Source organism: Esox lucius, chromosome 20, assembly GCF_011004845.1.
Source record: "Esox lucius isolate fEsoLuc1 chromosome 20, fEsoLuc1.pri, whole genome shotgun sequence".
Lineage (NCBI taxonomy): Eukaryota > Metazoa > Chordata > Actinopteri > Esociformes > Esocidae > Esox > Esox lucius.
The window spans coordinates 20,555,649-20,583,620 of NC_047588.1; the positions used below are offsets into that span (position 1 = coordinate 20,555,649).

The window sequence follows — 27,972 nt, forward strand, 5'->3', positions numbered from 1 at the left end:
AATCTAGGTATTTAAAACATAGTAAAGTATGAGTAAAATAAATATTAGGCTACATAGCAAATGTAAACAAAAATGTTAAGCAATGTCATATGACCTAATTCAGTCGATGGAAGCAGGAAAGAGATAAGATGGTGTTTTCACTCCATTTATAACATCCAACTGTTTTTTTATTTCACGTACATGATGAAAGAGAACAAAATGGACACCTCAGCCAGGGAAGCAAAAACCAATGTAATAGCATGTTTCTGCCTTATATTTCTGAATTGCCTAAATTAACCTCCTGTGACCCTGTGTCCACATATGAGGACATTATGTTTTAGGCAATCCTGCACCATGTACTTACTTCTGCTTAACTTAAACCTATTGTCTTTTAGACATGTCTGTCCCATGCTTAATATATTTATCAGGTCCTACTAATCTCAAATGGCTAAAAGAAATGAAATGCATACATTATCAAAGCTCAGGTCTTAGGAGGTTAAACAGAAACACCATGGTTATTAAAATGAACATCCCATAAAAAATAGTATACTGGGGGAGTACAAGCTTTGGACAAGTTGTTGGAATTATTATTTACTGAAGTTGAGATATATTTGTTAATTAAAAATTTTTTTGCTTGCATAGGTTTCCACCCCTGTGCAGTGGACAGCCCTCGTTTTGCACAGATGAAATGACCCTAAAATGACTCAAGTACATTCCCAATTACAGTTGTAAAACATTAAAGTTGCTCTCATTTTTCTTTATTAAACAGAAGAAATGAGATACCAGCAAAGTTTTCGTGCTTCAATCACTTTTTTGTTATTAATTGCAGCTTGCCTATTAGCCCCGAGGACTTCCAAGTGAGCTTCTGTGAATGTTTTGTAAATTGGATACTTATGTAGCTCCAACCACGTATGTATGTTAGACAAGAGAGATAGTAAAATAAGGAATATTGTGTTACCCATAAGTTAATCATATAAATATTAAATTATATACCTTAAACATAAACCTATGTACAGTATATCACAACATTTTAAGAAAGGTCTTATAAAAAAAGTTATAAATAACTGGACTGTTTACAGGATGGAAACATCATATTATATCATCTTGGATGTTAAACCTGTATTTTACAGGACAGAAATTCATATTCATGTATACAACATCACATGCATAGACATCTTATCATTAACACCTTTTGGAAATAGTGTCTGGAGAGTAACCAGTGTCTGGGTGTAACCAAGCACATGTAATAAGTTTGACTGGAGGTGCGAGTGCCTTTTGGAATTTTTACATTATAATATCTAAAATCCCACTTTTACAGGATCATTGGTCAGTCTGTAAATCTGAAGGAAAACAAAGACATTGTACAGACGTTTATACATAGGGAATAGAAGTAATATAAATGCATAGATTGGGAAAAGGGTGCAAATAATATCCAAGTGTTTGGATATCCTAGTAAGAAAACTGATTAATATTCAGCATGTGGATGCTGCATCACACCACCCAGGCCCTGACAAGAAAAGGCAGTTCCTCAAAACCGCACTCAAACAAAAAGGAGACTTGAGAGAAACCACATAGGCCAACGATCACTTTGAAGGAGCTACAGAGTTCAATGGCTGGGAGTGGAATAATTGCACATTTATCAATCAAACTGTATCAAGTGCTCTGCATATAACTGGCAAGTATTTATGGGTGTCAGAAAGAAGATATTGTTCAAAAGTTGCCATATGAATGCATAGGAGTTACGCAGCATGTGGGAAAGTTATTTTTTCAAAAATGCAGTGCTATGTGTGACAAATGCTGCACATGCTTCCATACCACCATCTCAACCATGAAATATAGTAGTGGCAGCATCATCCGGTCACTTATCAGTTGGCACTGGGCGTCTTTCAAAAAAGAATGAATGGAGCAAAATACAGGGAAACCCTACAAGGAACCTACTTCCGGATCCAAAAATAAAACATATTTGGAGGCAAATTTACCATTCAGCATGACAAGGATCCCAAGCAAAAAGGCAAAGCAACATTGGAGTGGCTCAAGAAAAAAACAGTGAATGGCCTACAGAAAGTCCGGATCTCAATCATACTAAGAATCTGTGTCACAATTAGAAAATTGTGATCCAAAATTGTAATTGAACCAACCTGACCTGCCTGATGCAAATGGACAAAATCACTGATTTTCATATGTACCAACTTTGACACTGTCTGGAAAGCTGGTACATACCAAAAGAAAAGTTGTTATTGCAATCTATTAATAAGTGGGGGTTGAATGTATTTAATATGCAATCAAAGTATTTAATTACTTTAACCAACAGATATTTCCCAACATAAAACCAGTTGTCACCATACAACACTTGACTTTGTTTCGAAATATGAAAAAGAACAATATGTCATTGAACCATTTGTAATTCAGTGTTATGAGACTATTCATCAGGGGTCTCTCTGTTCTCCCAATCATCTCTGTTCTCCATTTAAGTCCTCAGCTTCCAGCTCCAACATTGGAGCCTGCTTTGTGAACATGTTTTCTGGTTGAGACTGTGAATGGATGCCACCGTACAGCTCATTGTTCACCATAGATAGCTCTTGACTTAAAGGTCCGTTGTGAGTGTGTGGGGAAACGCCAGATGGAGGGACAAAAGGTTGGTAGATGCCCACCTCTGGAATATCAGCAACTGTCCCCAGAGAGAGGGCATTATCCTCCGTGGGACCAGTAAAGCTGTGATACACATCTACAGGCAGGTCTCTGACTCCCAACTCTACCCTGTCCAGTAGGAGATGGCTGTAGACAAGTGTTTCATCAATGCAGGCATAGATGGGGGACTCGTCCTGATCGTCTCGTCCTGATTTGGGGTAACTCCGATTGTGCCCTGGCAGGAAGTTGGTCCCGTTGGGGTTGTAGACAGACACCTGATGAGAAAGTTGCCCTTTCCTTTTCCTACAGGAGGGAGGTCAAAACCCATTAACATAATGCCTGGCAACTGTGAGTGTGAACCCTTTGGGGCTTGTGTTAGGAATACAGGTTATTATGCAAAGGTTTAAAATACAGTTTTAAATCTGTTGGTCAGTAATAAATATGAATGTTTGTTGTTTACCAAGACGTCTTTTCCCATTACATCCAATTAGAGGAATGGGTGTCTACTTTGTTTAAAAAAATTTGATAGTATGAATTCAGTTCAAATTACTGATTTGCATCCCACATTCCTGCCTCCCTGTTAATATTGTCAGCTCCAAATCAGAATCACTGAAATTCATGTCAGGTGATGACAAATAATCTTTGTACATGATTTGGAATGTGTTTGTAATGTGTTCAGATTTAACCAACCTCCATTATAAAGTGTGTGCACACTTATAATACCAAAACATTGGTAGTGTCAGTGAACAAAAGTTTGTCTTGATTTCAGCTTTTACATTTTTGTTTAATCTGCATTTTGTGCAGAGCCATGTTCCAGTGTCACCATGCGGCCCCCACCGAAGTGCCGAGGGGTCACTTCCCATCTCCACCCTTCACCACAAATAACATTTAAAGGAAAAAAGCCGAAAGAGCATTTAGCCTTTCAAATCCATTGTATAACACCAACATATTCCCTTTCTTATTTCAACCTGTAGGTCTTGTTTCCATGTAAGTTTAATAGTATTTGGCATATTACATAAAAACAGCTTGTGATCCTCAGAGATTTTTTTTTACTATTATTATTATTATTATTATTATTATTATTATTCAGTAAGTCATTTATATTCCAAAACCGCCATAAGTTCAGATCAGAACAAATTTAAAGCAGGAATATGAAATTTCTGTCTGATCTTGTAAAAAGAAATTAACCTCCTGGAATAGATGGTTGACTTCCCTAATTCCTTTTCATACTAGGGTTTAACATTTTCTTCCTTGGTTTCCCTGCGTTGCTTACCTGGAGAACACATGGCACCAGGATGCACTATGGGAAGGAGGCAAGCTGGTGGAGGCAGTGAGATGCTGTGAAAACTTGGGTCCTGCCATTCATGTGGATGTTAATTTGACACGTACCACCTACCTAAGCATTGTTGCAGACAATGTGTACCCTTTCATGGCAACAGTATTTCCTGATGGCATTGGCCTCTTTCAGCAGGATAATGCGCCCTGTCACAAAGCAAAAACATTTTTGCTTTGTGAGAAACACAACAATGCGTTCAAGGTGTTGACTAGAACAGAAGTGGACTCAGGCTCTTGAGACTGTGTTGGTCACCAATGTATCATTTTGTTTTTAACCAGAAAAAATATTTGTATTATTATTTGCTGTTTTTATTTTTTAATGGTAGTAAAAAATTATGTATTTTTTAAATCAACAATATCTATTTAGACATCCCGCACAGTAGTGGGCGGCAATGTACCCGAATGTACCTTATCTGTTGCCATCCCGCACAGTAGAGGGCGGCAAAACAGCTTTTTGTCTATAGTCTGCCATAAAACCTTTGAAGAAGGTTGAAACAATATAAAAACTATCTAACCAGCACGCACGGTTAACTTCATCACATAACAAAATGTTACCTAACATAGAAGCGTTGAGAATGATTCTCGATAGACGATTAACTCAGGCTGTCGATGAGCTATTTGGGGTAGTTGAAACAAAGATAGCAGAGTACCAGCAAGAAACGTGTCGTTCGAAAGTGGACAATAATCGAATGAAAGTGGAGTACGAAGAACATTTGAAACGGGTGAAAGAAGAGAACAGCCGCCTTAAAATGCTGCTCGATGTCTTTCTTCAACCAAAATTAAAGTTACAAAGACTCGAAGGTATGTTTCTTATTCTACAACGGTTTGGTCAGATTAAGCGTAATGATTGCTTGAAACGCTTTCTTAGCCTTAAAAAATCCTAATCATGGATTCTATAACGCCATATAGAACGTTTGTTTATTTACTAAAAGACTGCATTTCTCAATATAAAACTAATGTCGACCTCGCTAGCGCTACGAAAAGGAATGCTCACATTAATTTCCAACGAGAGCCAGCGTATCTAATGGCAGGGTATTTTAGGATCCAGACAAATATGTAAAACACATCATTGTGTGAGGAGAAACAGGAGGAGCACTACCAGAGCGCTACAAAATGACCACCAGCAGGCTACTGGTGTGCATATTTGGATTAAATAATGCTCAACATCTAGTAAACCGTAAAGAATCCCCACATGGATGCTATTGTTCCTAGCCTAAATTGACCTAACGTTACAACTTGTTAATATTTCATCTTCTCCTTCCTACAGACCTCCAACAGTTCACCATCTCTGAAGTGGTTTCCCCTGAGAAACAACAGGTTTGGAGCTCCAGTCCAGGACAGAAGGACGAGGAGTCCGGGCCCTCCCAGATTCAAAAAGAACAGGAGGAACTATGGGTCATCAGTGAGAGAAGGGAGCAGCTTCAAGTGGTGGATTACAATACTGATGATTCTGCAGATAGCAACAACTTCCTATCTACTGCCAGAGGGAAATGTGACTATAACCAGAACCCAACTCCTCAGAGCCCCTCAAATCTTTACAGAATTTCAACCCAATGTAAAGAGAACATAAGTAGGGATGATCTACCTAGCGTCACAACAAAACCTGAACTGATTACTACTGAGATCTCCAGCAACTCTCAGCATAGTGCTTCAGTCAATTCAGACTGGTCTGAGTTAAGTGAGAGTAGTGAAAGTCTTGATCAGACAGAGAGTGACGGACCTCCACTCAAGTTAAGGAGAAGACAGACAAAAGCTGGACAAAGCACGCATTTCTTTACTGAAGGAAGAAAAGTCGCAGAAATGCTCCCTCAGAAATCCCTAAGACACAGTAATGTTCAATGTAGAATATGTGCAACTCCTTTTATCACCATGGCATCTTTAGTGATTCATGCACATATACATACACATTTTTTGCGGTGTGGCATATGTGGAAGATCCTTTGAGTCTGTAGAAGGTTTGAAAAATCATCTACATTTTCATGTTGCAAGAACGGGGTTGCTTTCTTGTTACATTTGTGGTGTTTTGTTTGTAGAAGATGAGGGGACTTTGTTGGAAGAGCACATTATGAAGGATCATAAATTGAAATCGTATCAATGTCTTGGGTGTAACAAATGTTTTGACAACCGCCATGATCTGACATTGCATATGAGGAGTCACACCAAGACTATAGCTCAGGATTGAAAAAAATAGTCAAGAACCCAAACCTATGACTTATGGGCCAAAACTGATCATATTAGGCCTCTATAAACAATCTGTTTTTACAATTTGGAAATAAATGAACATGAGCCAATATTGGGTGAAATATTTTTGAAATAAAAGTTTAGCAATCAAGACAACACTTATTGTTATTATTGAATAAATCATTTATAATATGTCCCAGTTTCCATGTAAGAAATCAGTCTTTTGAAGATTTGTAAACCAAAATGTCATCTCTTGAAGGATACTTAATGTGTCATGCCTGTCTGAGGAATTAATACTGAGGGTCTGCTTCCCATACATACATTTTGCCTCTAGTCAAAGACTAAAATGTATTTTCCATTGAGCTTGATTTATTCATTTTTTTGTCCCAGACTAGGCTTAATCTGACTAGGAAACTATGGGCCAGTTTCGCAGACATGGATTAAGCCTAGTCTAGGACTAAAAAATTAAGTTCAATAGAAAACACCATTGAGCTGGATGTTTTAGTCTTGGACTAGGCTTAATCCGTGTCTGCAAAACTGGCCCTATAGGTGTTATGACGAGAATAAGCAGTTCACTCACCTGATCACACTACAGATCACAGCCAACACAACCACCATAAGAACTACAATGGCTGCCACCACACTCAGAATAATGGTCAGGGGCGGATCTGAAGAACATACACAGGTCAATATTTCCTGAAATCTCAATTAGCCCACACACTATCAATGTTTGAAATTGGGAGATTAATAGAGTGTAGTTAAGACCGGAACAGGAAATATTTGTATGGTGTAGAAATACTTTAACACTTCAAATAAAGAAACAAGCCAGATGGAGATAGACACTGATGAATGCCCCACATGATTGGTCACTCACGCTTGTCCTTGTGCAGCAGTGTGATCTCTGTGAGCACGCTAAAGTCTCCTTTCTCCGGCATGCAGTTGGACATGTTAAGGTAGAAACTCTCTGAGATGGTGATCTCCCGGTCTGCCTTCTTATCTTCCTGTTGGCTGTACATCTCCTTCAGGGAGCCCAGGCTCTGCACCCTGATCAAATCACAATTTATTTACAGCATTTCTCAGTGTATCCTGCAGGATTATACACTATATGGCCAAAAGTATGTGGACACACCTATTAATTATTGAGCTCAGGTGTTTCAGCCACACCCATTGCTCACAGGTGCATGAAATCCAGCACATAGCCATGAAATCTCCATAAATTGACAAGCTTTGAATGTGAAGTGGCAAATCAAAAGTAAACAAAATCTGGATAACATGGTCACTGGCCGTTTGAAAAACAATGAAAAAGTAGAATAGAATTATCACCCTGCAGTAGAAAAGATGACGTAACTGCAATGTGCTGTTAGATTTAAGCGTATACACCTAACATTTCAACGCCAACACATTTAAAACAATCTACATAATCCCACCATTTCAATTAATACATTGCAGACTGCAAAAATGGTTAGAAAGCTTGGTAGGCTGCTTCTGTTTGGCTTGACATTACTGCTTTGACCAGTGCAATGTGTGCCAGTTAACACGCTTTGAGTCACTCTTGTCCACTCAGAAGTCTTGTGTTTTCACGTCACTTTTTGGTATCATCTCAGCTTGCTTGAAACCTCGACGAAGCAGGTACTAAAAAAACTACCTGGAACCAGGTACTATCCCAACGTTTAGCCAGTGGAAAAGCAAAAAAGGCGTGCCAAGTTGAGTGGGTACCATGTAGTGGAAAAGTTCCCAAAGCAGATAGAGGCGAGGCGAGTAGAGTCGCGCCGGTACCATGCAGTGGAAAAGCGCCTATAAGCAGGGCCTCAAGCTAACACTTTTAGGGAATTAATAACATAGCAATAACACTGTTCAATAACGTCTAGTAACGTTCTCGTGTTCATCCATTGTGGTAGTTATGCTTATGGAATGGACTTACACATGTGAATTGAACTTTGGTTGACTGACAATCCCAAACGTTTGCATGGTGAATGCTGACAATAAGAAACAGCTTGGCTTGCAAGTTCAACTCTTGCACTTCAGTTAAAATGTAAGAATAGTTTACTGTAATGGTGTAGATTAAGGAGTGGCATACCATCCCTGCAGTAGAGCGGTATAAAAAAATACAAGCGTTTTTCTTTTCTGCTTGTACCTGATGCTTGTGTGTTGTTTGCTGCATTTGGGTTGGCTGATGTTGGTGAACAGGAGGTGGGCCTCCTTGTTGGAGGGGACAGAGACGATCCAGGACACAGTGGAGAAGGACTTCATCCCCATAGGCCAACTAGGGGTGGCCAGAATTGTTGGGAATCCACTTTTCGGGCGTACTGTGAAGATGTACCTCTCTGTGTACATGAGGTGGAGAATAATACTGCAGTCAGTACTGGTCAGAGGGACAGAGGAATTAAGTTGTTAATCTGTTTGTTGTTCTGTTCTGTAAAGAAAAAGCCCAAGAGCTCTGGTAAGGGGGGTGACTAAATGGGTTGACACCCCTTGGAAGGGGGTTGACCCACTGGGGTGACACCTCTGGGAAGGGGGTGTGGGTGACCCACTCGGGTGACACCTCTGGGAACAGGGGTGACCCACTGGGTGACACCAATTTAGCCACGGTCCAGACATCATTCAAAAACCAGTGTGTTGGATCTGAGCCTAACCACTGTTTCCTGCAATTGCTGTATGAATAAAGGTTACATTTAAGTATTCAGACATTACCAATGAAAACTTTTATTGAACAATGTTTTACCTCCAATTTCCTTGGTGAAGGAGATTTTGAGAAAATAGTGCGAATGAGGCTGGAGGTTTTCCCCTCCCTTGATTGAGGCTTTGATGGACACTTTTGTTTGGACCTGGATTTTACTTATGGCTCCCTGAGGGCAGAACTGTCCAACAGTGGTGCCATGTTCTTCATCATCCACGATTATAATGTCAGGGCCATAGCACTTGTGTCCAGGCAGTGACTGTCTGAGACTTCCATTAAGGGGCAGGAGCTCCACTGTGCCTTGCTGAGGGGGGCGGAGGGTCCAATCTATATTGGCCAGATGGGCAGGCAGACAACTTTCTAGTACTGGCACAGTCAGAGGGATAGGAGCTGTTGCTGCCGGACAGTCCTTCCATTGATGGCACTCTAAGAAATGCGGAGGAAATAAATGATACAAGAAAAAAAAACTAAAATGCACAACACAATTACTTGTTAAGCCTCATCATCATCCAGGTATTGTGCAAATTGTAATGGAAGCTAAACATTGGTTAGGGCCTAACACCATCATGTGGTTATATAGCACATGGCTATATGACTGATGTAAAACAATGCTCCGACTTGACCAATTATTACCAATGATTCTGCTGGCAGTAAGTATCAGCTTCTGGCGTGGGCAGTCCTGGAAGGACAGCTGGGAGATCTTCCCTGAGGGAATAGTGATATTCTCCTGGATGAAAGAGTTTAGCTTCAGCTCACAATTAGACTTAGGGCTGGTCTTCCGTATATAGAGGGTAAGCCCCTGCTCATTCCTCAGGTCCACGTTGCACAACACTGCAAAGTCAGTAAAAAAAAAAATCACATACAGTACTATGCAAATGTTTTAGGCCCCCTGAGTAAATTATTTAAAGCTATTTGTTGTAGTATTTATTGTATGACATGTTTACTTGTATTTATCCTAATGTTATAAGTTTTCGTGAGCAAATAAACACGTTCTGCCCAGCAGCCCAGATAAATGTCACAGCACAAAGGGCTAGCCAACATTACAACTTGTCGATGTTTCATCCTCTCTTTCTGAAGAGGTTTAACCAGAGCAGCAATGTTTGTAAGAAGATGCTCAGAATACAGCAATAATTTCAGATAAGTAGTTAGCTCATGTTAAGTATAGTAAGTATACTGCACTGCAATTAACGCTTACTCTTCAGCTAATGTTTGTTAGCTAATTTATCATTTTGGCAGGTGAAATGTTATGGGCCGCAGGCCAAATATAGACATGTGGTTAAAACACTGAATGCACCTCAGTGGTTTGTGACATAGTGCCAACATACCACAGCATTGTCAGAATTGAGTCATGCCTTTAGCTATGGTAGTGGCAATTTACCGCACCCCCCAATGCTTTACTGTCCTATTCACATGAGTTAAAATCACTTAATTGCTTTCCTGACCATAGTGGCAGCACTGAGTGTGTTCTATTGGAACTTGTAGCTCATATCATTTTCACTACCTGGGAGACTGACCTATATATATATACTTCGTGTGTGTGAGTGTGTGTGTGAGAGTGAGTGAGAGATTATCAATAAACTAGCTGTTACTGTTTTTTTTATTTTAACAATTTGTACAAGTCAATAACCCAGTTTTACTAGTCATACTTCACAGGGACTAAAACAATTTCCTAAACCACTAGTTGCTATTTCTAAAGTTATCAGTGGCTATTCAATTTTTTTATAATCACTATTGAATAGAAACTAGTAACATTTCAGGATTTACTAACTTTTACTCAACTAGATTCTGACTAATACGTATGAATTAAACTATAAGTAATTTTTACTAGTCATTGATTATCACTCGTAAAAAATAAACTCTTACTAGTAAAGCAAAAAACTAATATCTTTTTTATTGGGACTTGTCGTTCCTGAAATTGTAGTGTAATGAGGAATGTCTGTTGAGGAAGAGTGGAAGGGTATTCAATTAAGAGATGCGTCTGGCCTCAGGGGTCCTGCATAACATTTGCTTCTCCAAAGATCTACCCCCACCTAGTCTCCTTGGTGATGTTAATCAGTATCCTGGGTAACATTTGCTTCTCCAAAGATCTGGAACATCAGGTGTGGGCCATCAGCCCCACCTTCCTGAGCTCACCTGGAGAGGTGTGAAACTCTGAGCATACTGGAGTGTAACTAAATGCATGATATTGCAGACATTTATCTGTAGTGTTTGGATTTTCCCTGTTCCCCATAAAGGGCAAAATAGGCTGATATGCTTTATTGTACTGTACGGGTTATGAGTCAAACTTCATAAGAACATTGTAGAAAAGATTGTCCTTGTTGCATGTCAGACAACAACTGGAAGCAATGCCCCATCCATTAGATAAGTTTGCATTGATTAAGTGAGACAGTTCCTGTATTTTGTGTTCATTGTGTTTGCCAAGGTTAAGTAATGCTAATGACTATTTGGGGGAGTGTTTTAGAGGTCTGATTTTAGGATAAATTGCAATGTCTCCAAAATGTTATGAGTTTGTCCTCGTTAAAGAGACCTCCCAACACGTTGTGTTGTAGTCATTTTTAGGAGTTTGTCATTGTTAAAGAGACCTCCCAACATGTTGTGTTGTAGTCATATTTAGGAGTTTGCCATTGTTAAAGAGACCTCCCAACATGTTGTGTTGTAGTCATATTTAGGAGTTTGCCATCGTTAAAGAGACCTCCCAACACGTTGAGTTGTAGTCATATTTAGGGGGTTGTCATCGTTAAAGAGACCTCCCAACACGTTGTGTTGTAGTCATATTTAGGGGTTTGTCATTGTTAAAGAGACCTCCCAACATGTTGTGTTGTAGTCATATTTAGGAGTTTGTCCTCGTTAAAGAGACCTCCCAACATGTTGTGTTGTTGTCATATTCAGGAGACTATCTTTAACAGAAGCTCCAAGCATACCTTTGTGCTATAGTGTCTTAAATACTTATGGTATAATTAGTAGACTGTTAGGCTAGTTGGGAGGGGGTTGAATTGTGTTGGTATGTAACTATATTTTGTATTGTAACTTTATTACTTGATTGGAATATATTGTGTTACTTTGGAATATAGATTACAACGGCATTCCTCATTCATCTCCATACTCAAGCTTGTAGGGCTAGTGGTAATTATACACACATAATACTATACACACGTATTTGGTTCCACAACTATTTATCTGCAAAAATATAAGTGCAAAACACAAACACAAAAAGAACTGTAAACCAGCAGCAATCTGGGTAGTATTATTGAACATTTAGATATGGCAGTAACATAAGTAAACTAGCAGCAATTGGTAGTATTATTGAATATTATAGATAGATGATGCTTATGAATGGTGGCAAGAAAATAAAGCAATAATATACATAACATTGTACATGGTTAATATACATAATTTCTTCCGCCTGGGACTCGAGGAATGCCAACTCTCGCCTCCTTATCGCTCTTTACGCAGCTCTCTTCAGCCCGACTCTTTCCTCAGTACAGCATCTGCACATACTGGTCCTGTTGCTCTTGTCCTCGCTGCATGAAGGCCCGATTAGCGTCAAGGAAGTCTATGTCTCTTTTCCAAGAAGAAAAATAAACACAAACGCACCACAATAAATTAATAATACACAAACACAGTTGGTATAGCCAACAGCAGTTTTGAAAAATATCTTGTACTGAGCAATCATTTGATCAAGTTGTTAATGTTTAGTGAAATTCCAGTGGAAATATTACTATTTTCAGCTAGTTGATTAGCGAAAAGTATAGGACCCTTTTATCGGCTACCATCCTCTATCATCGGCTACCATCTTCTATCATCGGCCGCCTTACCATTTTGTCCAATAGCGTTTCATTTTCTCTTTATTTGTGTTGCAAATGCCTGATCATAGTTTCAATTACATGTTTACGAGAAAGTTTTAGCACTGTGTTGAAGTCAGCTATATATTCAAGATTCGGAATTTGATTGCCAATACCTCATCAACGAAACCTACCAGAAAGACAGCAATTACGTATTCTGAATCTGCTGGCGATAGCGAACAAGTAACACTACCTATTTTCTCTGTTGCGTTGGTCAAAGACGACATTACAGTCATGGCAGATTCTCCGTTAAGGGAGCGTGTGAAAGTGCATATTGAATGTAGTTTTACTGACAAACGCCAATTGCATTGCAACCAATAAAAAAAACTATAAAGAGCTCAGAATTCAGGGCCCTAACATTTACATGGTTATTGTTTTGCATTATAAAAAAGTACAGGTAAAAATACTAATAATAATTAGCTGTTATTAAAATAAAGGTCAGTACTTGAGACCCAAGGTAACTTTTATAATAGAACATAAGGGACAACTGCCCTACCATGAACATCATTCAGTCTTATAATTAAGGAAATTATTTATTATTAATCCATTTTAATGCAGAGAAATCTCAATAGCTCTGATCCAATAAAACATCTGTTGAAATAACCAACTGACGTACCTTCAGGGAGACCTGCTCTACCATCAATATCCTTTAGATTGGCTACTTTTTCATTTTGGACATTATTACTAGTTTATAAATCAAATGTTCATGAATTCTGTTCAATTGCTCAGACCCAATAAAACGTATATGGAAATAATCAACTGATATAGTTTCATGGACAGCTGCGCTACCATCAACATCCTTTAGATTGTCTCTTTTTCCATTTTGGACATTATTATTAGTTTATAAAGCAACTATTTATGAAATATTTTCAATAGCTCTGAATCTATATCAGTTGATTATTTCCATATAAGTTTTATTGGGTCCAAGTTATTGAGCAAATGTTATTGACAAATGCTTCATAGATTATTAATAATGTCCAAAATTTAAATATTGGAAAACTAAAGGGTGTTGATGGTGGAGCAGTTATCCCTGAAGCTATATTGGTTGGTAATTTTGAGACGAGCTATTGACATTTAAATAAGCAACTGACGTTTTTTATCAACATGACCACATAATGGTGCACTTTTAAGACGGTGCCGTATCCCTCGCATCGTAGGAAAGCAGTTTTTCATGTCTGCCGCGTAAGTCTAAGTTAATTTGGAACTAAAATGTACAATAAATTATTTAACCTCCATACATTCCTGCATCAAATAGGGGGTGGCCGATAATAGGGGACGTTAGCTAGGCTTACATCATTGATGTTCCTGTAGCTAAAGCGTTGTTTTTTGTCTAGAGGAACAATAGCATGGCAAACAATAACAAGACTAGTATACAGGTATCCTGACTTTTCCAAAACATAACCAAATAGCATTTAACATGCATCATGTAAAACATTGTGATTTACCTTAAACCATTATCCAGCTACTGTCTTCCACCATGGCTTCCAACAACGCTGCAGTCGAGTCAATCGTTGCCGCAGCGCCATAGAAGGCCGACCTGTGACCCAGCAACGCATGTAGACGGTCAAACTATTTGCTCCGCCGGTCAGAACCGCTTCTGTAATTGTGATCCTCGATCTTCACGTAATTTTGTTTTCCTTTTTAAAACTTCTCCTGGCACTGTTTCCCGGAGTGAATAATGTTCAGCTGCAGGATAATTTCGTGTACACCTCATCATTACGAATCGCCGTTTCGAATTTTCGCTGGATTTGGTCGTCAGCATAAACACTCAATAAGGCCTGGACTTAACGTCGGTCCACCTGTCGCTCGATTTCCTCTCCATACCATGTTATACATTTTTTTTGTTAAGCAATATAAACTCCTTTAATAACTCCTGTAAATTTACTCCGCTGAGGAAATTTAAAAATTGCGGTAGAAAACCTCTGCGAGTAAACTATACTACTACTGGAACAATCAGATATGTTCAGCACTGCAAGCCCCACCCCAAAAGTTCCGGTACCCTGGAAGAGTCCTACCTCCCGAGCAGGGAACTGTTTTGGGGGTAAAATGCAGTTCCTGGTTCTAGACCCTGGTTCCTGCGGTGGAAACGCGGTTTAAGCAACCAGACTTGGAGAGACTGAGTCCTGGAATTCTCTAAGCAGTTTGGTTAGGCCCAGGAACATATGACCTTCGAGTCATCACTGAGTTGTTGGGCATAACTGACCTTTTAGACCCGGGAACACACTACATTTTACTGCTTGGTTTGTGTTAAACGACCTACACCTTATGGGCGCTTATAACATTCACATACGTAAATCGAAGTGACCAGACTGATCGTCACCGAGTTCTGGATTGCTAAAGTTTGCCTGTTGAGGAGCATTGAGGATAAGATAGGCTGTGAAACATACAATCTTTTAAATGTTTGGTTTGTGATGAAAGATTAGCTACTGTTGAGATAAATGAAGTTTAAATAATGCTGATTTAATAACCATGTATTCTTATGTTTTTGTTTTATTAAATTGTATGCTGCAGCCAGGTTAGGGAAATATGATTGAATACAATAACCATAAAAAGTTTAGAACTCCATACATTACACTCAGCCACACACACTCAGACTTTACACCTGGCTCAGATAGAGAGACAAGATTGAAACCCCACAATTAACATACAAATGAAACTGCCCCCTATACAGCACAAAGAGACCTTCTGTCTCCAACCCCCTGATGTTCTAGTCTAGGTTAGGACAATAGAATGTAAATTACTGTAACCTGGTTAAGATTTCACACCTGTATGCAAAGAACCTGTTGATCTATGACCGAGAGTAACCCCCAAATGGGAAGAGTTTAGAGCATGTCCTTCTTCATTGGACAGCGAAAACAAAGAGATTCGTCAAACATGTCACCATGCCAACAAAGAGCCAATAAGGATGGGTTTTACTCACGAGAGTGAAAAGTAACCGCCCCTGTGGCGGGAGTATCAAAACCGATGTTCGATCTTGATTCAGGGTGAATATTTTGTGGAAGCTCGAGGGTTGAGCAAATATTTGACCGCTGCAGTGTATTTCATGTATTTTGACTTATCAATTCATATTAATAAATCTTTGTGCTAAATTTCCATTTGGACCGGAGCCTCGTCCTTCTTCAGAAATTCTGATACACGTAAAATTCTTAACACTACCTTTACTTAGAACTTCCAGCATATATCATGGTCATTGAGGTTTGCGTATGTTTACAAACAATATTTGAATATTTATATTTTATTTACCGCTAAGGTTACGTTCCCTTGCACACATTTCCCTAGCCGTCCCCAGTAACCTTCTAGTGGTAACCCTAATAACCACTCCCTACCAAATTCTTCTAGTGTTTATTAAATATTATTAATTACTAACATTGACATTATTAGACATTATGAATAAGCATACTACACAATTATTACTAGTAAAACTGCAATAGTTTCTAGCAAGAGTTTAAATGACACTAAGTGTATAGTTGATATCTGAACTGCAGTGCCTTGGAAGTTTAATGTCAAAAGTGTGTGACATTTGGGAATAGCAAACATGGAATAGCAACTGTTAACAATTGGAATAGAGACTAGAACTTTTGGTATACTATTATCCAATCAACTTTTACCAGTAGACTAGAAAAAAACAGGTATGGTTACAGCTGGATTTGTTACTAGCTGGGGGTTTTCTGGATCAAAAAGTGGATTTTTTTTTTCCATAGTCTTTGTTCATACTTCTATGATTAATAACATAAAAGTCCTGGTTAACCCAGAACTTACATAATTTGTCCGTCACGGTTGAGATGGCAGGACACAGGCACAGGTGTGTTGTAACATTCGTCTAATGTAGGTTTGCAGAAACAACAAAGAAAAGGAGTCGTTGCAACCCATAACAAACAAAAGGCATAAACAATGATCCACACTGTGGTGTGGACAAAACTTAAATAGGATCCCCAATTACAGGCAATGTAGGGCAGCTGCCTTTAATTGGGGACAACCAAATGAGATGTGCAGAGATGCTTAGAGGCATCCCATCTGCCAGGTCCTTACTATCGCCCCCCAGACCAACATAGAGATGGCTAGGGGCCCCCCTATAGACAGGACCTGACATTGTCAGATGTTCGATAAAGTTCTGGGTCAAGTGGAAACCATATTAAAGAGCTTCACCTTCTCATTAAAAATGACCAGCATGTCTATATTGCAAATCTCATCTCTGAAAAATGTTAATACCTGCAAATATAACATTTAAGGCATCCAAACCAATGCTGCTTGTTATCTTATGGGTTAATTTATTTTAACTAATACACTGCCCTGCAAAGGTTCTCAGAACCCTGACCAATTATTACTGATTTACAAATTGTACATCAAACTTATGGTCTGTTTGACATTTCTTTAAAAACATTACAACTCAAAATGACACTGGTTTCATGTTGAGAAATGTTTGTAAGAAAAACTGAAATATGTTGATTGCATAAGCATTCCACCCCTGTGCTGTGGAAGCTTTACACAGTTTCAAGAAATGTCTCTAAAGAGGATTTAATTACCTTACAAATACCCTCCACTTGGAAGCAGTGAAAGCGGCATCACACTTCCTAGGCACTGCTAAGAAAAGACAGTCCCTCAAAACTCAGCCTTTAAACAAGGAGGAAACTTGAAAGAGAATACACAGAGAGGCCAACAATCACTTTGAAGGAACTAGTGGCTGAGAGTGAAGAAATGGTTCACCGATGAACCTTATCAACATCTCTCCGTAACGCTGCCCTGTATGTGGGGATGGCACGAAAGAAGCCATTACTCAAAGAGTATAATCTGAAAGCATGTCTATAGTAGAGGTCGACCGATTCATCGGTTTTGCCGATTAATCGGCACCGATAGTTGATTGATGGAACTATCGTTATCGGCAAAAATCCATACCAATAGTTTTTCCTGGTTGTGTCCGTTGCTGGAGCGGCTGTCATTCATTACACAGTAAGCGAGAGCTGAGAAGGGTCTGCTGGCATCATGCATTACAATAGCGGCCTCTAGAGGCGAAATAAAAACTATCACTGATGCCTTGTGTTGTTTAATTTCGACACGTGTTACTGCGCACTGCGCGCTGCACGGAGAGCACATGCTGTGCGGAGAAGGCTGACATCAGATGCGCAAAAAGGTATGTATACAATACATTTTGTCATATCATTATAAAGTTATTAATTTGTTGAATAGATGCTGCATTAGTAGAGCACAACAGTATGTTTGCTTGCTTTCGAGGCTGAGATGACGCTAAACAATAGGCTAACTTACCTCAAGCGGTTAAAACACTGACAAAAATAAACGCATGTCCGATCCAAATGTTTAATGTCACAATTGTTACCATCTATTTGCATTAGTTTATATCCAGATGGTCACTTTTATCAGCCGACATATAAACAAATCAAATCATCGATTTTGGTTCTTTTTTCATCATCACTGTAATACATATTTTGTTATTTTGATTAGATAATCATCAAGTGTTATAAAATAGAAGCAAAAGTGTGAGACTATACATGTAATATTTATGTCATTTCAATGCTCTGGCGTTGTAGATATTTAAAGTTGGCCATCTTTAAGCATGATTGTTTGGATTTATATGAAATGATAACTCAATAAAATTCCCTATGTAGCATTAACTAAGATTAATAACTGTGTATAAGTATTGTTCAACTTCATTGTTTGTTTGTTAATTAACATGTAGCCTACTAATACATTTTTTAATTAATGTTTTTATTTGTTAACCATAGTTAATTCACTATGAACAAACATGAATGATAAAGGTGCAATTGTATTGCTCAAATCTGAATACATGCTGAAAAAAGTTATATTCATAATAATGTTCATGTTCATAGTTCATGTAAGCTAGCTAATAAATCCTTGTTAACAAATTGGACTTGCAAAGTGTTATAGCTAAAGAAACACACATTTTACATATTTTAATGATGGCAACTGCTTTGAAGAAAGTACCAGTGTGGGAGTATTTTACTGAAGTATCGCCAGGGAGAGCACAGTGTAACATCTATGACAAAATAATCAGCATGGGGCCATCGACATTTACAGGTAAAAATAGTATTACGAACATGTGGAGTCATCTGAAGCATATTCATTCAGAAGTCCATGAAGAGGCTAGCAGAAAAAGGCGCATGAAAAAAACTGTTTGAAAGCAAGACAGGGTGGAAGGATACAGATCCAAGTTCTATCAAAATTGATGTCTTTATCACTGAAATGATTGCCACTGACAATCAACCATTTTCAGTGGTTTCAGACCTTGGATTTAAGAGGCTCATGTCCCTTATGGAACCCGGGTACCGGATTAAAAATGAGAAGATCTACAGAACAAAGATGCTTGATGAAACATATTCCAGAGTTTTGACAAAAGTGAAAAGTATAGTGACGAAGGACAAAGCCCCATTCATGGCCTTCACAACTGACTGTTGGTCTGGAACTACAGAGTCCATGATGAGCCTAACTGGGCATTTCATTTCTGAGGACTGGTCTAGAAAGCAAGTGGTGCTAAATGTCAAGCCCATGACTGGATCACACAGAGCCACTTATATGCAAGAAACCTTCCTGAACATGTTGGAAGATTGGGATATTGCAACAGACCGTGTTGTTCTTGTCCTAAGAGATGGGGGAGCAAACATGGTAAAAGGAATGAAACTGGCTGAACTTCCTAATTTAAGCTACACTGCTCACACCCTTCAGCTCATTGTCCATGATGTCCTATCTTATCAGAGAACTGTCCTGGACATTATTGCCATATTAAAAAGCTGTGCAACTCACTTTGGCCACTCTGTATTGGCCAAACAGAAGCTAAGAACCATTCAGGAGGAGCTGGGTGTCCCAAAGCACAACATCATCCAGGCCGTCCCGACTCGATGGAACTCAGAGACTAACAGAGACGGGACAGAGACGGGCACTGAATGTGTACGCTGGTGAACATGGCCATATCAGTGGCTTATCTGCCACACAGTGGGACGTTGTCAGTAACCTTATTGACACACTGGCTCCCATCGAAGAAGTCACAATGGAGATGAGCAACTCTGAGTCTTCAGCAGGATGGATTATCCCTAGTGTGTCTGTTCTGAAGCTGATGCTGCATGCAGAGGGTCCATCATCAGTAGGGATCAAAACTTTGCGCAAGACCATGCTTGACAGCCTGACAAAACGGTTTTCTAAGGCAGAAGAGACAAAAGTTCTGGTCCTAGCAACACTCCTTGACCCTAGATACAAGGCCCGTGCCTTTGCGTCTGAAGAAACAGTTAAGAAAGGAAAACTGTGGCTAAAGGAGGAAGCTGAAAAAGAGCTAGGCGAGCTCAGTGAAGAAGATCTGAACCCTGCACCAGAAAAACCTGAGCAGGATGAGGATTTGGATCCAGAGACAAAGAAGCAAAGAAGAATCCATCAGCCCACTTTACTGGACACCCTGTATGCCAGGGTCCTTGGTGCCACAGCTGTGTCAAGGGGGATGAACATGAACATCTTTGAGAGTGAGCTTGAGTGCTATTTGTCAGAGCCTGTCATTGAAAGAAGTGAAATGCCTCTGCAGTGGTGGCAGAAAAATGACAAGATTTAAAACACTTGCACTTGAAATTCCTGTGCCCCCCACCATCCACTGTGCCTAGTTGTCATGGTGCGGTGAGCAGCAGCGCCACCGTGCCATATATTCTCAAGTTCCCATATCAAACGAACACATCCCGGACTGTCACATGTCTCCAATCTTTCACACCAGGGCCCAATTTGTATCGTTTGTATGTGTTTAAATGTTTCCCCTCTGCTCCCCACATTGTGGATCATTGTTGCTGTCTGTTTATTGGTGCTTGTTTGTACTGTCTGAAAATTTTGCCTGTTAAGACGCATGTTGCGCACTTTTATTTCATTCAGTCATTAGTATTGTTGTCTGTTCGTGTTCGGTTTGTTTTGTTTGTTGTCATTAAACCCCACGAACGAGAGAAATGCCTGCGCCTGGTTCCGTTGCCAACACTACACCACAACTAGACCATTACACTAGTGAAAGGGTGTTCAGTGAAATGGGCATGATTTATGTTGCCAAGAGGAGCCGACTGACTGGAGAACATGCACACCAACTCTGCTTTCTCCATTATAATTTTAAGTTCCTATACTTTGAATATTAAAATGGAAGGACTAGTTTCAACTGTTTCACAAGTTCAAATTGTTATAATTTGAAATGTCGTCTTTATTCATTAAGTCGGCTTGTAAAAGTACAGTTAAACAGTTACATGTTGAGTTTAACTGTTTTTATTTGTTATTTAGAGTATTACTTTTTGTTACAGTTTGAATGAATGTCTTTTATTGACTTCAATATTTATTTCATTTAGCATGTTTTCATGGTTCGTTTTTATCCAGTATCAATTCTAAATACTATCGGTCGATTAATCAGTTTTCGGCAAATACTAGCTATCGGTAAAATCCACTATCGGTAACCCAAACTAGCCATCTGTAAAATCCACTATCGGTCGACCTCTAGTCTATAGTTTGCCAGCTGCAATGTAGGACACGGTTTTGTGGTCTTTTTGGACATTTGGAGCACAAAGCTAACAGTGCACATGCCTCAAGACCCACCATTCAAACAGTGAAGTATGTAGGTGGCAGCATCATGCTGAGGTGATCCTCCTTATCAGCACAGCACCTTATTAAACATGAAGGAAAACTCAATAGAGCAAAATATGTGGAAATTCTGCAAGAAAAACTATTTGTTTTTGCAAAAAGACTTGGGAGGAAATTCACCTTTCAGTGGGACAATGAGCCCAGGCACAACGCCAGATCAAGTTTGGTGTGGCTCAAGAGCAAAAAGGTAAAAGACCTCTAGTGGCCCAATAATTTTTCCAATCTCAATTCCATCAAGAATCTGTGGAATCATTTGAAAACTGCTGCTCACAAGCATCGACCAACCAACTTGAACAACTTTGAGCAAATCATCTAATAACAATGGGCAAAAATCCCTTTGACACTGTATGCACAGCTGGTACATATTTACCCCAAAACACTTAAAGCTGTAATAATTTTTTTATTTTTATTAAAAGGTTTAATATTTCCCAACATGAACCCAATGTCATCTTAAAAAATATATATTTGGAGTTCCAATGTTTTAAAAGACATAGGATGACACAATGTACCATTTAGTGTACTGTACTCCATGTACTTAACTTACCTGGGAGGCTCCACAAGTTGGCTGAAACCTGGAAGCGGACAGAGAGACCATTGGAGCTGATGCCAATCTTGTTCATCTCACAGTTTCTCAGAATCATGGAGAAAGATTCTCGGCGTTGAGTAGGCTGGGGATCCGACAGCTTTTTCACCACTGCAAAAGGCATGTTACCATAATGGTACTCCACAGCCGGCTCTTTCTTCAGGCACTGTGGCTGGGTTGAATTTAAGAAGAGAACCGTAGTGTTGTGCTTAGGAGGGACCATAAACTCCCACTCAACCTGGTCATCATCAGGAAAACTGTCTGGATAGTTTGGAGAGAGAAACATCGAAGACGACGTCCCTTCCGGTAAAATCACTTTGAGGACAGCAAGTGCTAAGAGACAAAGCATGTTGATGAAGTGTCATGAATTGCTATTTTGAAAACAATCATACGGTAAACCATGGCCTTCAAATGACGACTGTGGCCATGACCAAAAACCATGCACATATGTCATCCATTTAAAAGACATGAAAACAAATTGAGATTTCAATTTAATCTAATCTGAAATCACTGAACAACTCACACTTGATTTCCTCTCCAACAGACACGTTGAAAACAGTGGGTTTCAGTTTCCATCCTCCAGGGATCTCCAGGGAAAACCTTCCCTGGTTCAGGACCTGGGCACCTGAAACGCTGCCATTCCTGCAGTATGTTCCAATGGCAGCCTCCCCTGTGTCCTGGTGGGCCAGTAGGGTGTATGTGTGTTGGTCGGGACATTGCTCAGAGGGGTGGATCTGTCTCAGCCCCATCTGGTTGAAGTTGAGATGGAATGCTCTGGAAACTGGAGCCTTAAGGTTCCAGATGAAGGTACGGTTGAACTTCTGAAGTGGAAGTGTTCCGGTATCAGACTCGAAGGGGGTGATGTCTCCATTACAAGACTTCATGGTACACTCTAACATAAAGAGATAGGAGTTATGAAGGAAGTGAATAAGTCATACCCTGATTTACAAAATGAATCCCCTCTCTTTTATTGGTCAGGGACTCCCTAGCAGTCGGGGGCCCTAAGCAACTGCTTATGTTGCTTATGCCTGGAGCCAACCCTGCACATACTTGTAAGCACTTATAAAAACAGTGTACAATAGGGCCATTTCGTTATAACACTATGCCTACATAAGAACCATGTGATAATATGAACCCTATGGGAACTATAAGTACAATGGGATGACTAAATATATAGATCTCATTAAACATTCTTACCAATTTCCCAGACCACCGTCACAGTGAAGACCTCCTCAGGTTTGGGGCATGTAAACTCCACACTCTCAGCAGCTTTGGGGTTTGTCAGTATGATTCCAGAACTGGAGCATGTCCGCTTTAAGTCTGTGCCATTGCATATAGTACAAGCTGACCTCCTGCTGACTTCTGAACTCTGACTGATGATGAGAGTAGTACCCTGGACGGGGGTGATGGTCAGTCTTACTCCCGCTGAACAAACCAGAACCAGGGAAAGGTACACACTGATGAATTGGAAAACATTTATATGTTGGGGCAGACAGTTTTTAAAACCATCTATTGTAGAAAACTGAGAAGAAAAACAACATAACATTAAAAATAATTATATTGGCAATTCATACAAATCACAAGCCCTGCAAATACAAAACATGTTGCATTCATTGAGTCATGTACTGCAGCATACTGAGTGGATAAAAACACACGACTGATTTTCTTTTTTACATGTTAGTAAACACCCATTACAGGGCTTGACATTAACGTTTTTTTGCCATTTGTCCTTCTGAGAAGTGGGTCAGATTTATACGTGTCCAACAGCAAAAAAAAACTGTCAGAAAAAGTATTTTTATTGATGTACGTCTGCAATAAACAGTAGTACATCTCCCTCTGTACCAAATCGAAGTAAACTCTTAAGGCCGGTTTCGCAGACATAGATTAAGCCTAGTCCAGGACTAGTGACGAAATAAAAATCAACTTCCACTTTAAGGGCAAGAAGTTTGCCATGGCTGTGGAGTCACTGAACTTTTGCTGGAGAATGTTTGTCACTCACTAGCTTGAATCTGCCTAGTCTTTAGTTCATTTTCAGTTGCCTATACAGTTGTCGGGCTGCCAGTGTTAAATAAAATAAAACCTAACTATTAAACAAACTACAGAAATATCTTTATGGCAGATTTTGTGTGTGCTATAAATTGCAAACGGCATACTCATACTACAGACAATTTTTTTGAAATAACGTTAGCAATCTCACATTTTTTGAATATTATTTTTGAGAATGCAAACTGGTAAAAGCTAACAACTCGCACCTGAATTCGTTTAGCCCATGCACTTGATAATTGGTGATAAATAAGGCCCAATTTCACATCTACATTCTCAATGTCCGACTTTTTTTCCCCTTCTTTTTTTTTTTTTTTACTTGTCCCAGACAAGCGAACAGTCAATCATAAGTTTAGCCCAGCATGACTAAGGGAGTGATTGACCGATTTCAACAGCATGGATTCCCTTCCTGTATGACTAAGCCCTCCCCCCACAACTGTAAACTAGGGCCTACTGAGCAAACATAAGCCTGGTGATTATACAGCGGAAAATTCCATATACTATTTATGAGGTTTCCATAAATGTCCTTATCTTCCGGCAATCTCTCCCTCGAAGCACTCTCTCTGATTTTCTGACTGAAAAGCCTCTACTTTAACAAGAAACATGGCAAATTTTATTGCAACCGAGGTGTAGCTTACTAAACACTGGGAAGCCATGTTTCACCCTGTCACAACCCAGTTCTTAGAGCCTAACATAAATGGGAACCACACATCAGATAAAATCCATAAAAAGGTCACTGGTTATATTTGGAATAAAAAAAAATGCTGATTACTGAGTCTTGTGGGACTAAACATTACACTGTCGAGCTAATTCTATTGTAGACCAAGAAGGAAGGAAATGCTGCTGGGATACAATAATAGATTTATTAAAATGTAATATTTGATCACTGGTTTTATTTGATAATTGAAAACACAAGAATGATGTTACCCCAGGCAACAGAGACAACTATCAAACTACACTAAGCTATCTAGTATTGAGTAGGGCCCCTCCAGCCTCTAGAACGGAGAATGTTATTGTGGCGTTTGTGTTGAAAAAGGTGCTGGAAACAATCTTTAGGAATTGTGGTCTATGTTCAAACATTCCACACAGCAAGGGTGTAGGAGCAGGGGGGACAGGGGGAGAGATGTCTTCCCCAAAGTTAGAAGCAGATACATTGAAAACGTTTTAAATGTGCCACCCAGTATGAAACTTACACCTGCGCCCCTGCCCCACACTACCCCACCACCACCTCCAACTTGACATAAGGCAGGATGGATCTGTGGATTTACAACAAATTCTGACCCTATTATTAACAGATATTAAGATTAATCAGACCAGGCAAAGTTTTTTTCATTCTTTAACTGTCCAGTTCTGATCATGTTTTCATTGTAGCCAGAACGTCCTGTTCTTAACGGACATGAGCCTCTGCACACCACGGTTGTAAAAAGTGGTTATTTGAGTATTTTTAGCCTGAAAAGTCTGGCCATTCTATTCTGGCCTCCCTCAATAACAAGGTGTTTTTGTCCATAGAATGGAAACTCTAAAGATTGTCGTCTGTGAAACAGAGGTCAGCTGTTTCTGATATGCTGGAACCACCACATCAGGGACCAACAATCATACCACAGTCCAAGTCACTTGGATCATGCATCTATTCCAAATATAATGCGGGACTGGAGAACAACTAGACCTCTTGACCTTTCCTGCATGTTTTTACACAGTGAGTTGCAGCCACATGATTTGCTGTTTTGCTATTTGTGTAAACAAGCAGGTGTACCTAATAGTGGACACTAAGTGTATACCAACCAGAAAATAAACTAGGCAAGCCTAGTTCAGCCGGCCTGCGATTAGAAGGGATGAATGTTGTTGTCCCTGGCTGGTTTAGATCCGCGGTTTTCTATGTGGCAGACTGTGTCTTGCCATGTATCATAGAAAACCACTTTAAATAGTGTAAACCATTATACAGCACCGGAAAAAAATTAAGAGACCACTGCACCTTTTTCTTTCCTTTCCAAAAAAGTTGAAAAGGAATGTTTTGAGTGAGGAACAGAAGCGTTCAATTTGCAGTGGTCTCTTAATTTTAACCCTAGTGTAATTATTCGTATATACACAGCATTAAACTCAGAAATGCATTGTTGGAAACGTTAAATAAATGCACAAATGTAAGTTTCTATCCCCAAACAAAAACTACATTACTCATATTTTTTCAATAGTTGTAGAAATGCAGCTGCGGAAGATATTACAATCTGGATGCCCATTATTCAACATTCTGGATGAATCGATTCAACGTCCAAGGCTAACAACATTGCAATCGGAGCTCTTCGTGTGTGACATACTCCATTGTCAAAGTTCTTCAATGTTTTCTAATACAATTTAATTTACAGTTGTGCTCATAAGTTTGCATACCCTGGCAGAAAACATGCCAAAAAAACGATTAAGGATAGTGATCATATGAAGACATTTATTATCACATAGCTGTGACCAAAATAGAGCTTTACGGTCACAACCATAAGTGTTATGTTTGGAGAGGGGTCAACAAGGTCTATAGTGAACAGAATACCATCCCACTGTGAAGCATGGTGGTGGCTCAGTGACGTTTTGAGGATGCGTGAGCTCTAAAGTAATGGGGAATCTTGTGAAAATTGATGGCAAGATGAATGCATGTTGTCAGAAAATACTGGCAGACAATTTGCTTTCTTCTGCACGAAAGCTGCGCATGGGACGCTATTGGACTTTCCAGCACCACAATGACCCTAAGCACAAGGCCAAGTTTATCCTCCAGTGGTTATAGCAGACAAAGGTGAAAGTTCTGGAGTGGCCATCACAGTCTCCTGACCTTAATATCATCGAGCCACTCTGGGGAGATCTCAAATGTGCGGTTCATGCAAGATGACCAAAGACATTGCATGACCTGGAGGCATTTTGCCAAGACGAATGGGCAGCTATACCACCTGCACGAATTCAGGGTCTCATAGATAACTATTACAAACAACTGCACGCTCTCATTGATGCTAAAGGGGGTAATACACAGTATTAAGAACTAAGCGTATGGAGACTTGGTTCAGTTCAATATTTTCTTTGTTGCCATGTTTTGTTTTATGATTGTGCCATTCTGATATGACCTACAGTTGAATGTGAATCCCATAAGAAACAAAAGATGTGTTTTGCCTGCTCACTCATGTTTTCTGTACAAATGTTACATTTTATTTTATTTTTTTATTTATCCTTTATTTTACCAGGGGATGTCCCATATTACCAATTCTCCAAGGGTATGCAAACTTTTGAGCACAACTGGTCTGAAAGATACTCCAACATTGCAACCTCTTCTGCAATTTCTTCAGTTTTATCTCTAAAGTTTGTAATATCTGAGTCAGTTTCAATTTAATCTGCAGTAGAACGCATTTTCCTCACCAAGTCATCCAGTGCAGCTGGATGCAGCCATGTTAATGCCTAAGCGCTACAGAATGAAGTTGATGCACCAATCAAAAAACAGTATTAGGTAGAGCCCGCCCTTCTAACTTTGATGGGTGAAAGTTACAGATTTAATGACGGATTAAATAATGACAGATTTCACAATGACTGCAACCATGAAATAAATCGTAAAATATGAAATAATTAAATTCAGAAATACACCACTAAATGTTACATGTTTTCTATTCATTTTGTTATTTATCATTTAAATATTTCCCTTTTTTATTTAATTATTTCATGGTGTATACATGTATTTAATAAAGTCCCTAAAATTCCTCCATACCTGTTATCATGTTAGAATTGGAACTGACATATACATACTTTTCTCATCAATAAAACATTGATCTCAATTGAATTTAAGTAGAATACGTTACGAAAATAGTTTTGGGACTTAACCCTAAATTGTTTGTTTAAGAGTACAGGGCCTACCTGAGAGAACGAAAACAGCGGACGCAAGTAGTCCCCAAAACTGCAAAACGCCGCAGCCTGTTGAAGTCATGCCGGTACTGGATTTATTTCAGATTATATACATTTTCTCAGCCGACACAGGAACTTACATTTGCTTATGTCTCAGTCCCTCGTCTTTAGATTTGAGTACAATGGGCCTACCTATTTCCTGTGTGTGACATCACTCCTCAG

At 39.3% G+C, this 27,972-nt stretch overlaps 2 protein-coding genes across 2 annotated transcripts; one reads left to right on the forward strand and one right to left on the reverse strand.

The window, feature by feature from the left end:
* Positions 1 to 1,889: 1,889 nt before the first annotated feature.
* Positions 1,890 to 27,972, reverse strand: cdcp1a (CUB domain containing protein 1a). Its single transcript, XM_010885158.4, has 10 exons — positions 27,763 to 27,972; positions 23,041 to 23,268; positions 22,367 to 22,735; positions 21,805 to 22,176; positions 9,433 to 9,630; positions 8,845 to 9,225; positions 8,257 to 8,446; positions 6,997 to 7,166; positions 6,703 to 6,790; positions 1,890 to 2,910 (listed from the first exon to the last, which is right to left on the reverse strand). The coding sequence occupies exons 1-10, from the start codon at positions 27,830 to 27,832 to the stop codon at positions 2,430 to 2,432; spliced, it is 2,547 nt and encodes an 848-aa protein (XP_010883460.2). The 5' UTR covers positions 27,833 to 27,972; the 3' UTR covers positions 1,890 to 2,429.
* Positions 4,419 to 6,451, forward strand: LOC106024830 (gastrula zinc finger protein XlCGF48.2-like). The gene is made up of 2 exons (XM_013139453.4): positions 4,419 to 4,743; positions 5,210 to 6,451. The coding sequence occupies exons 1-2, from the start codon at positions 4,491 to 4,493 to the stop codon at positions 6,121 to 6,123; spliced, it is 1,167 nt and encodes a 388-aa protein (XP_012994907.2). The 5' UTR covers positions 4,419 to 4,490; the 3' UTR covers positions 6,124 to 6,451.

Excerpts from the sequence above, each read along its gene's own strand:
- LOC106024830 (XM_013139453.4), top strand. The coding sequence starts at position 4,491 with ATGTTACCTAACATAGAAGCGTTGAGAATGATTCTCGATAGACGATTA. Across the intron at positions 4,744-5,209 it reads AAAGTTACAAAGACTCGAAG|ACCTCCAACAGTTCACCATC; the intron begins GTATGTTTCTTA and ends TCCTTCCTACAG.
- cdcp1a (XM_010885158.4), bottom strand. The coding sequence starts at position 27,832 with ATGACTTCAACAGGCTGCGGCGTTTTGCAGTTTTGGGGACTACTTGCG. Across the intron at positions 23,269-27,762 it reads CGCTGTTTTCGTTCTCTCAG|CGGGAGTAAGACTGACCATC; the intron begins GTAGGCCCTGTA and ends TGGTTTGTTCAG. Across the intron at positions 9,631-21,804 it reads CAACTTGTGGAGCCTCCCAG|TGTTGTGCAACGTGGACCTG; the intron begins GTAAGTTAAGTA and ends CTGACTTTGCAG.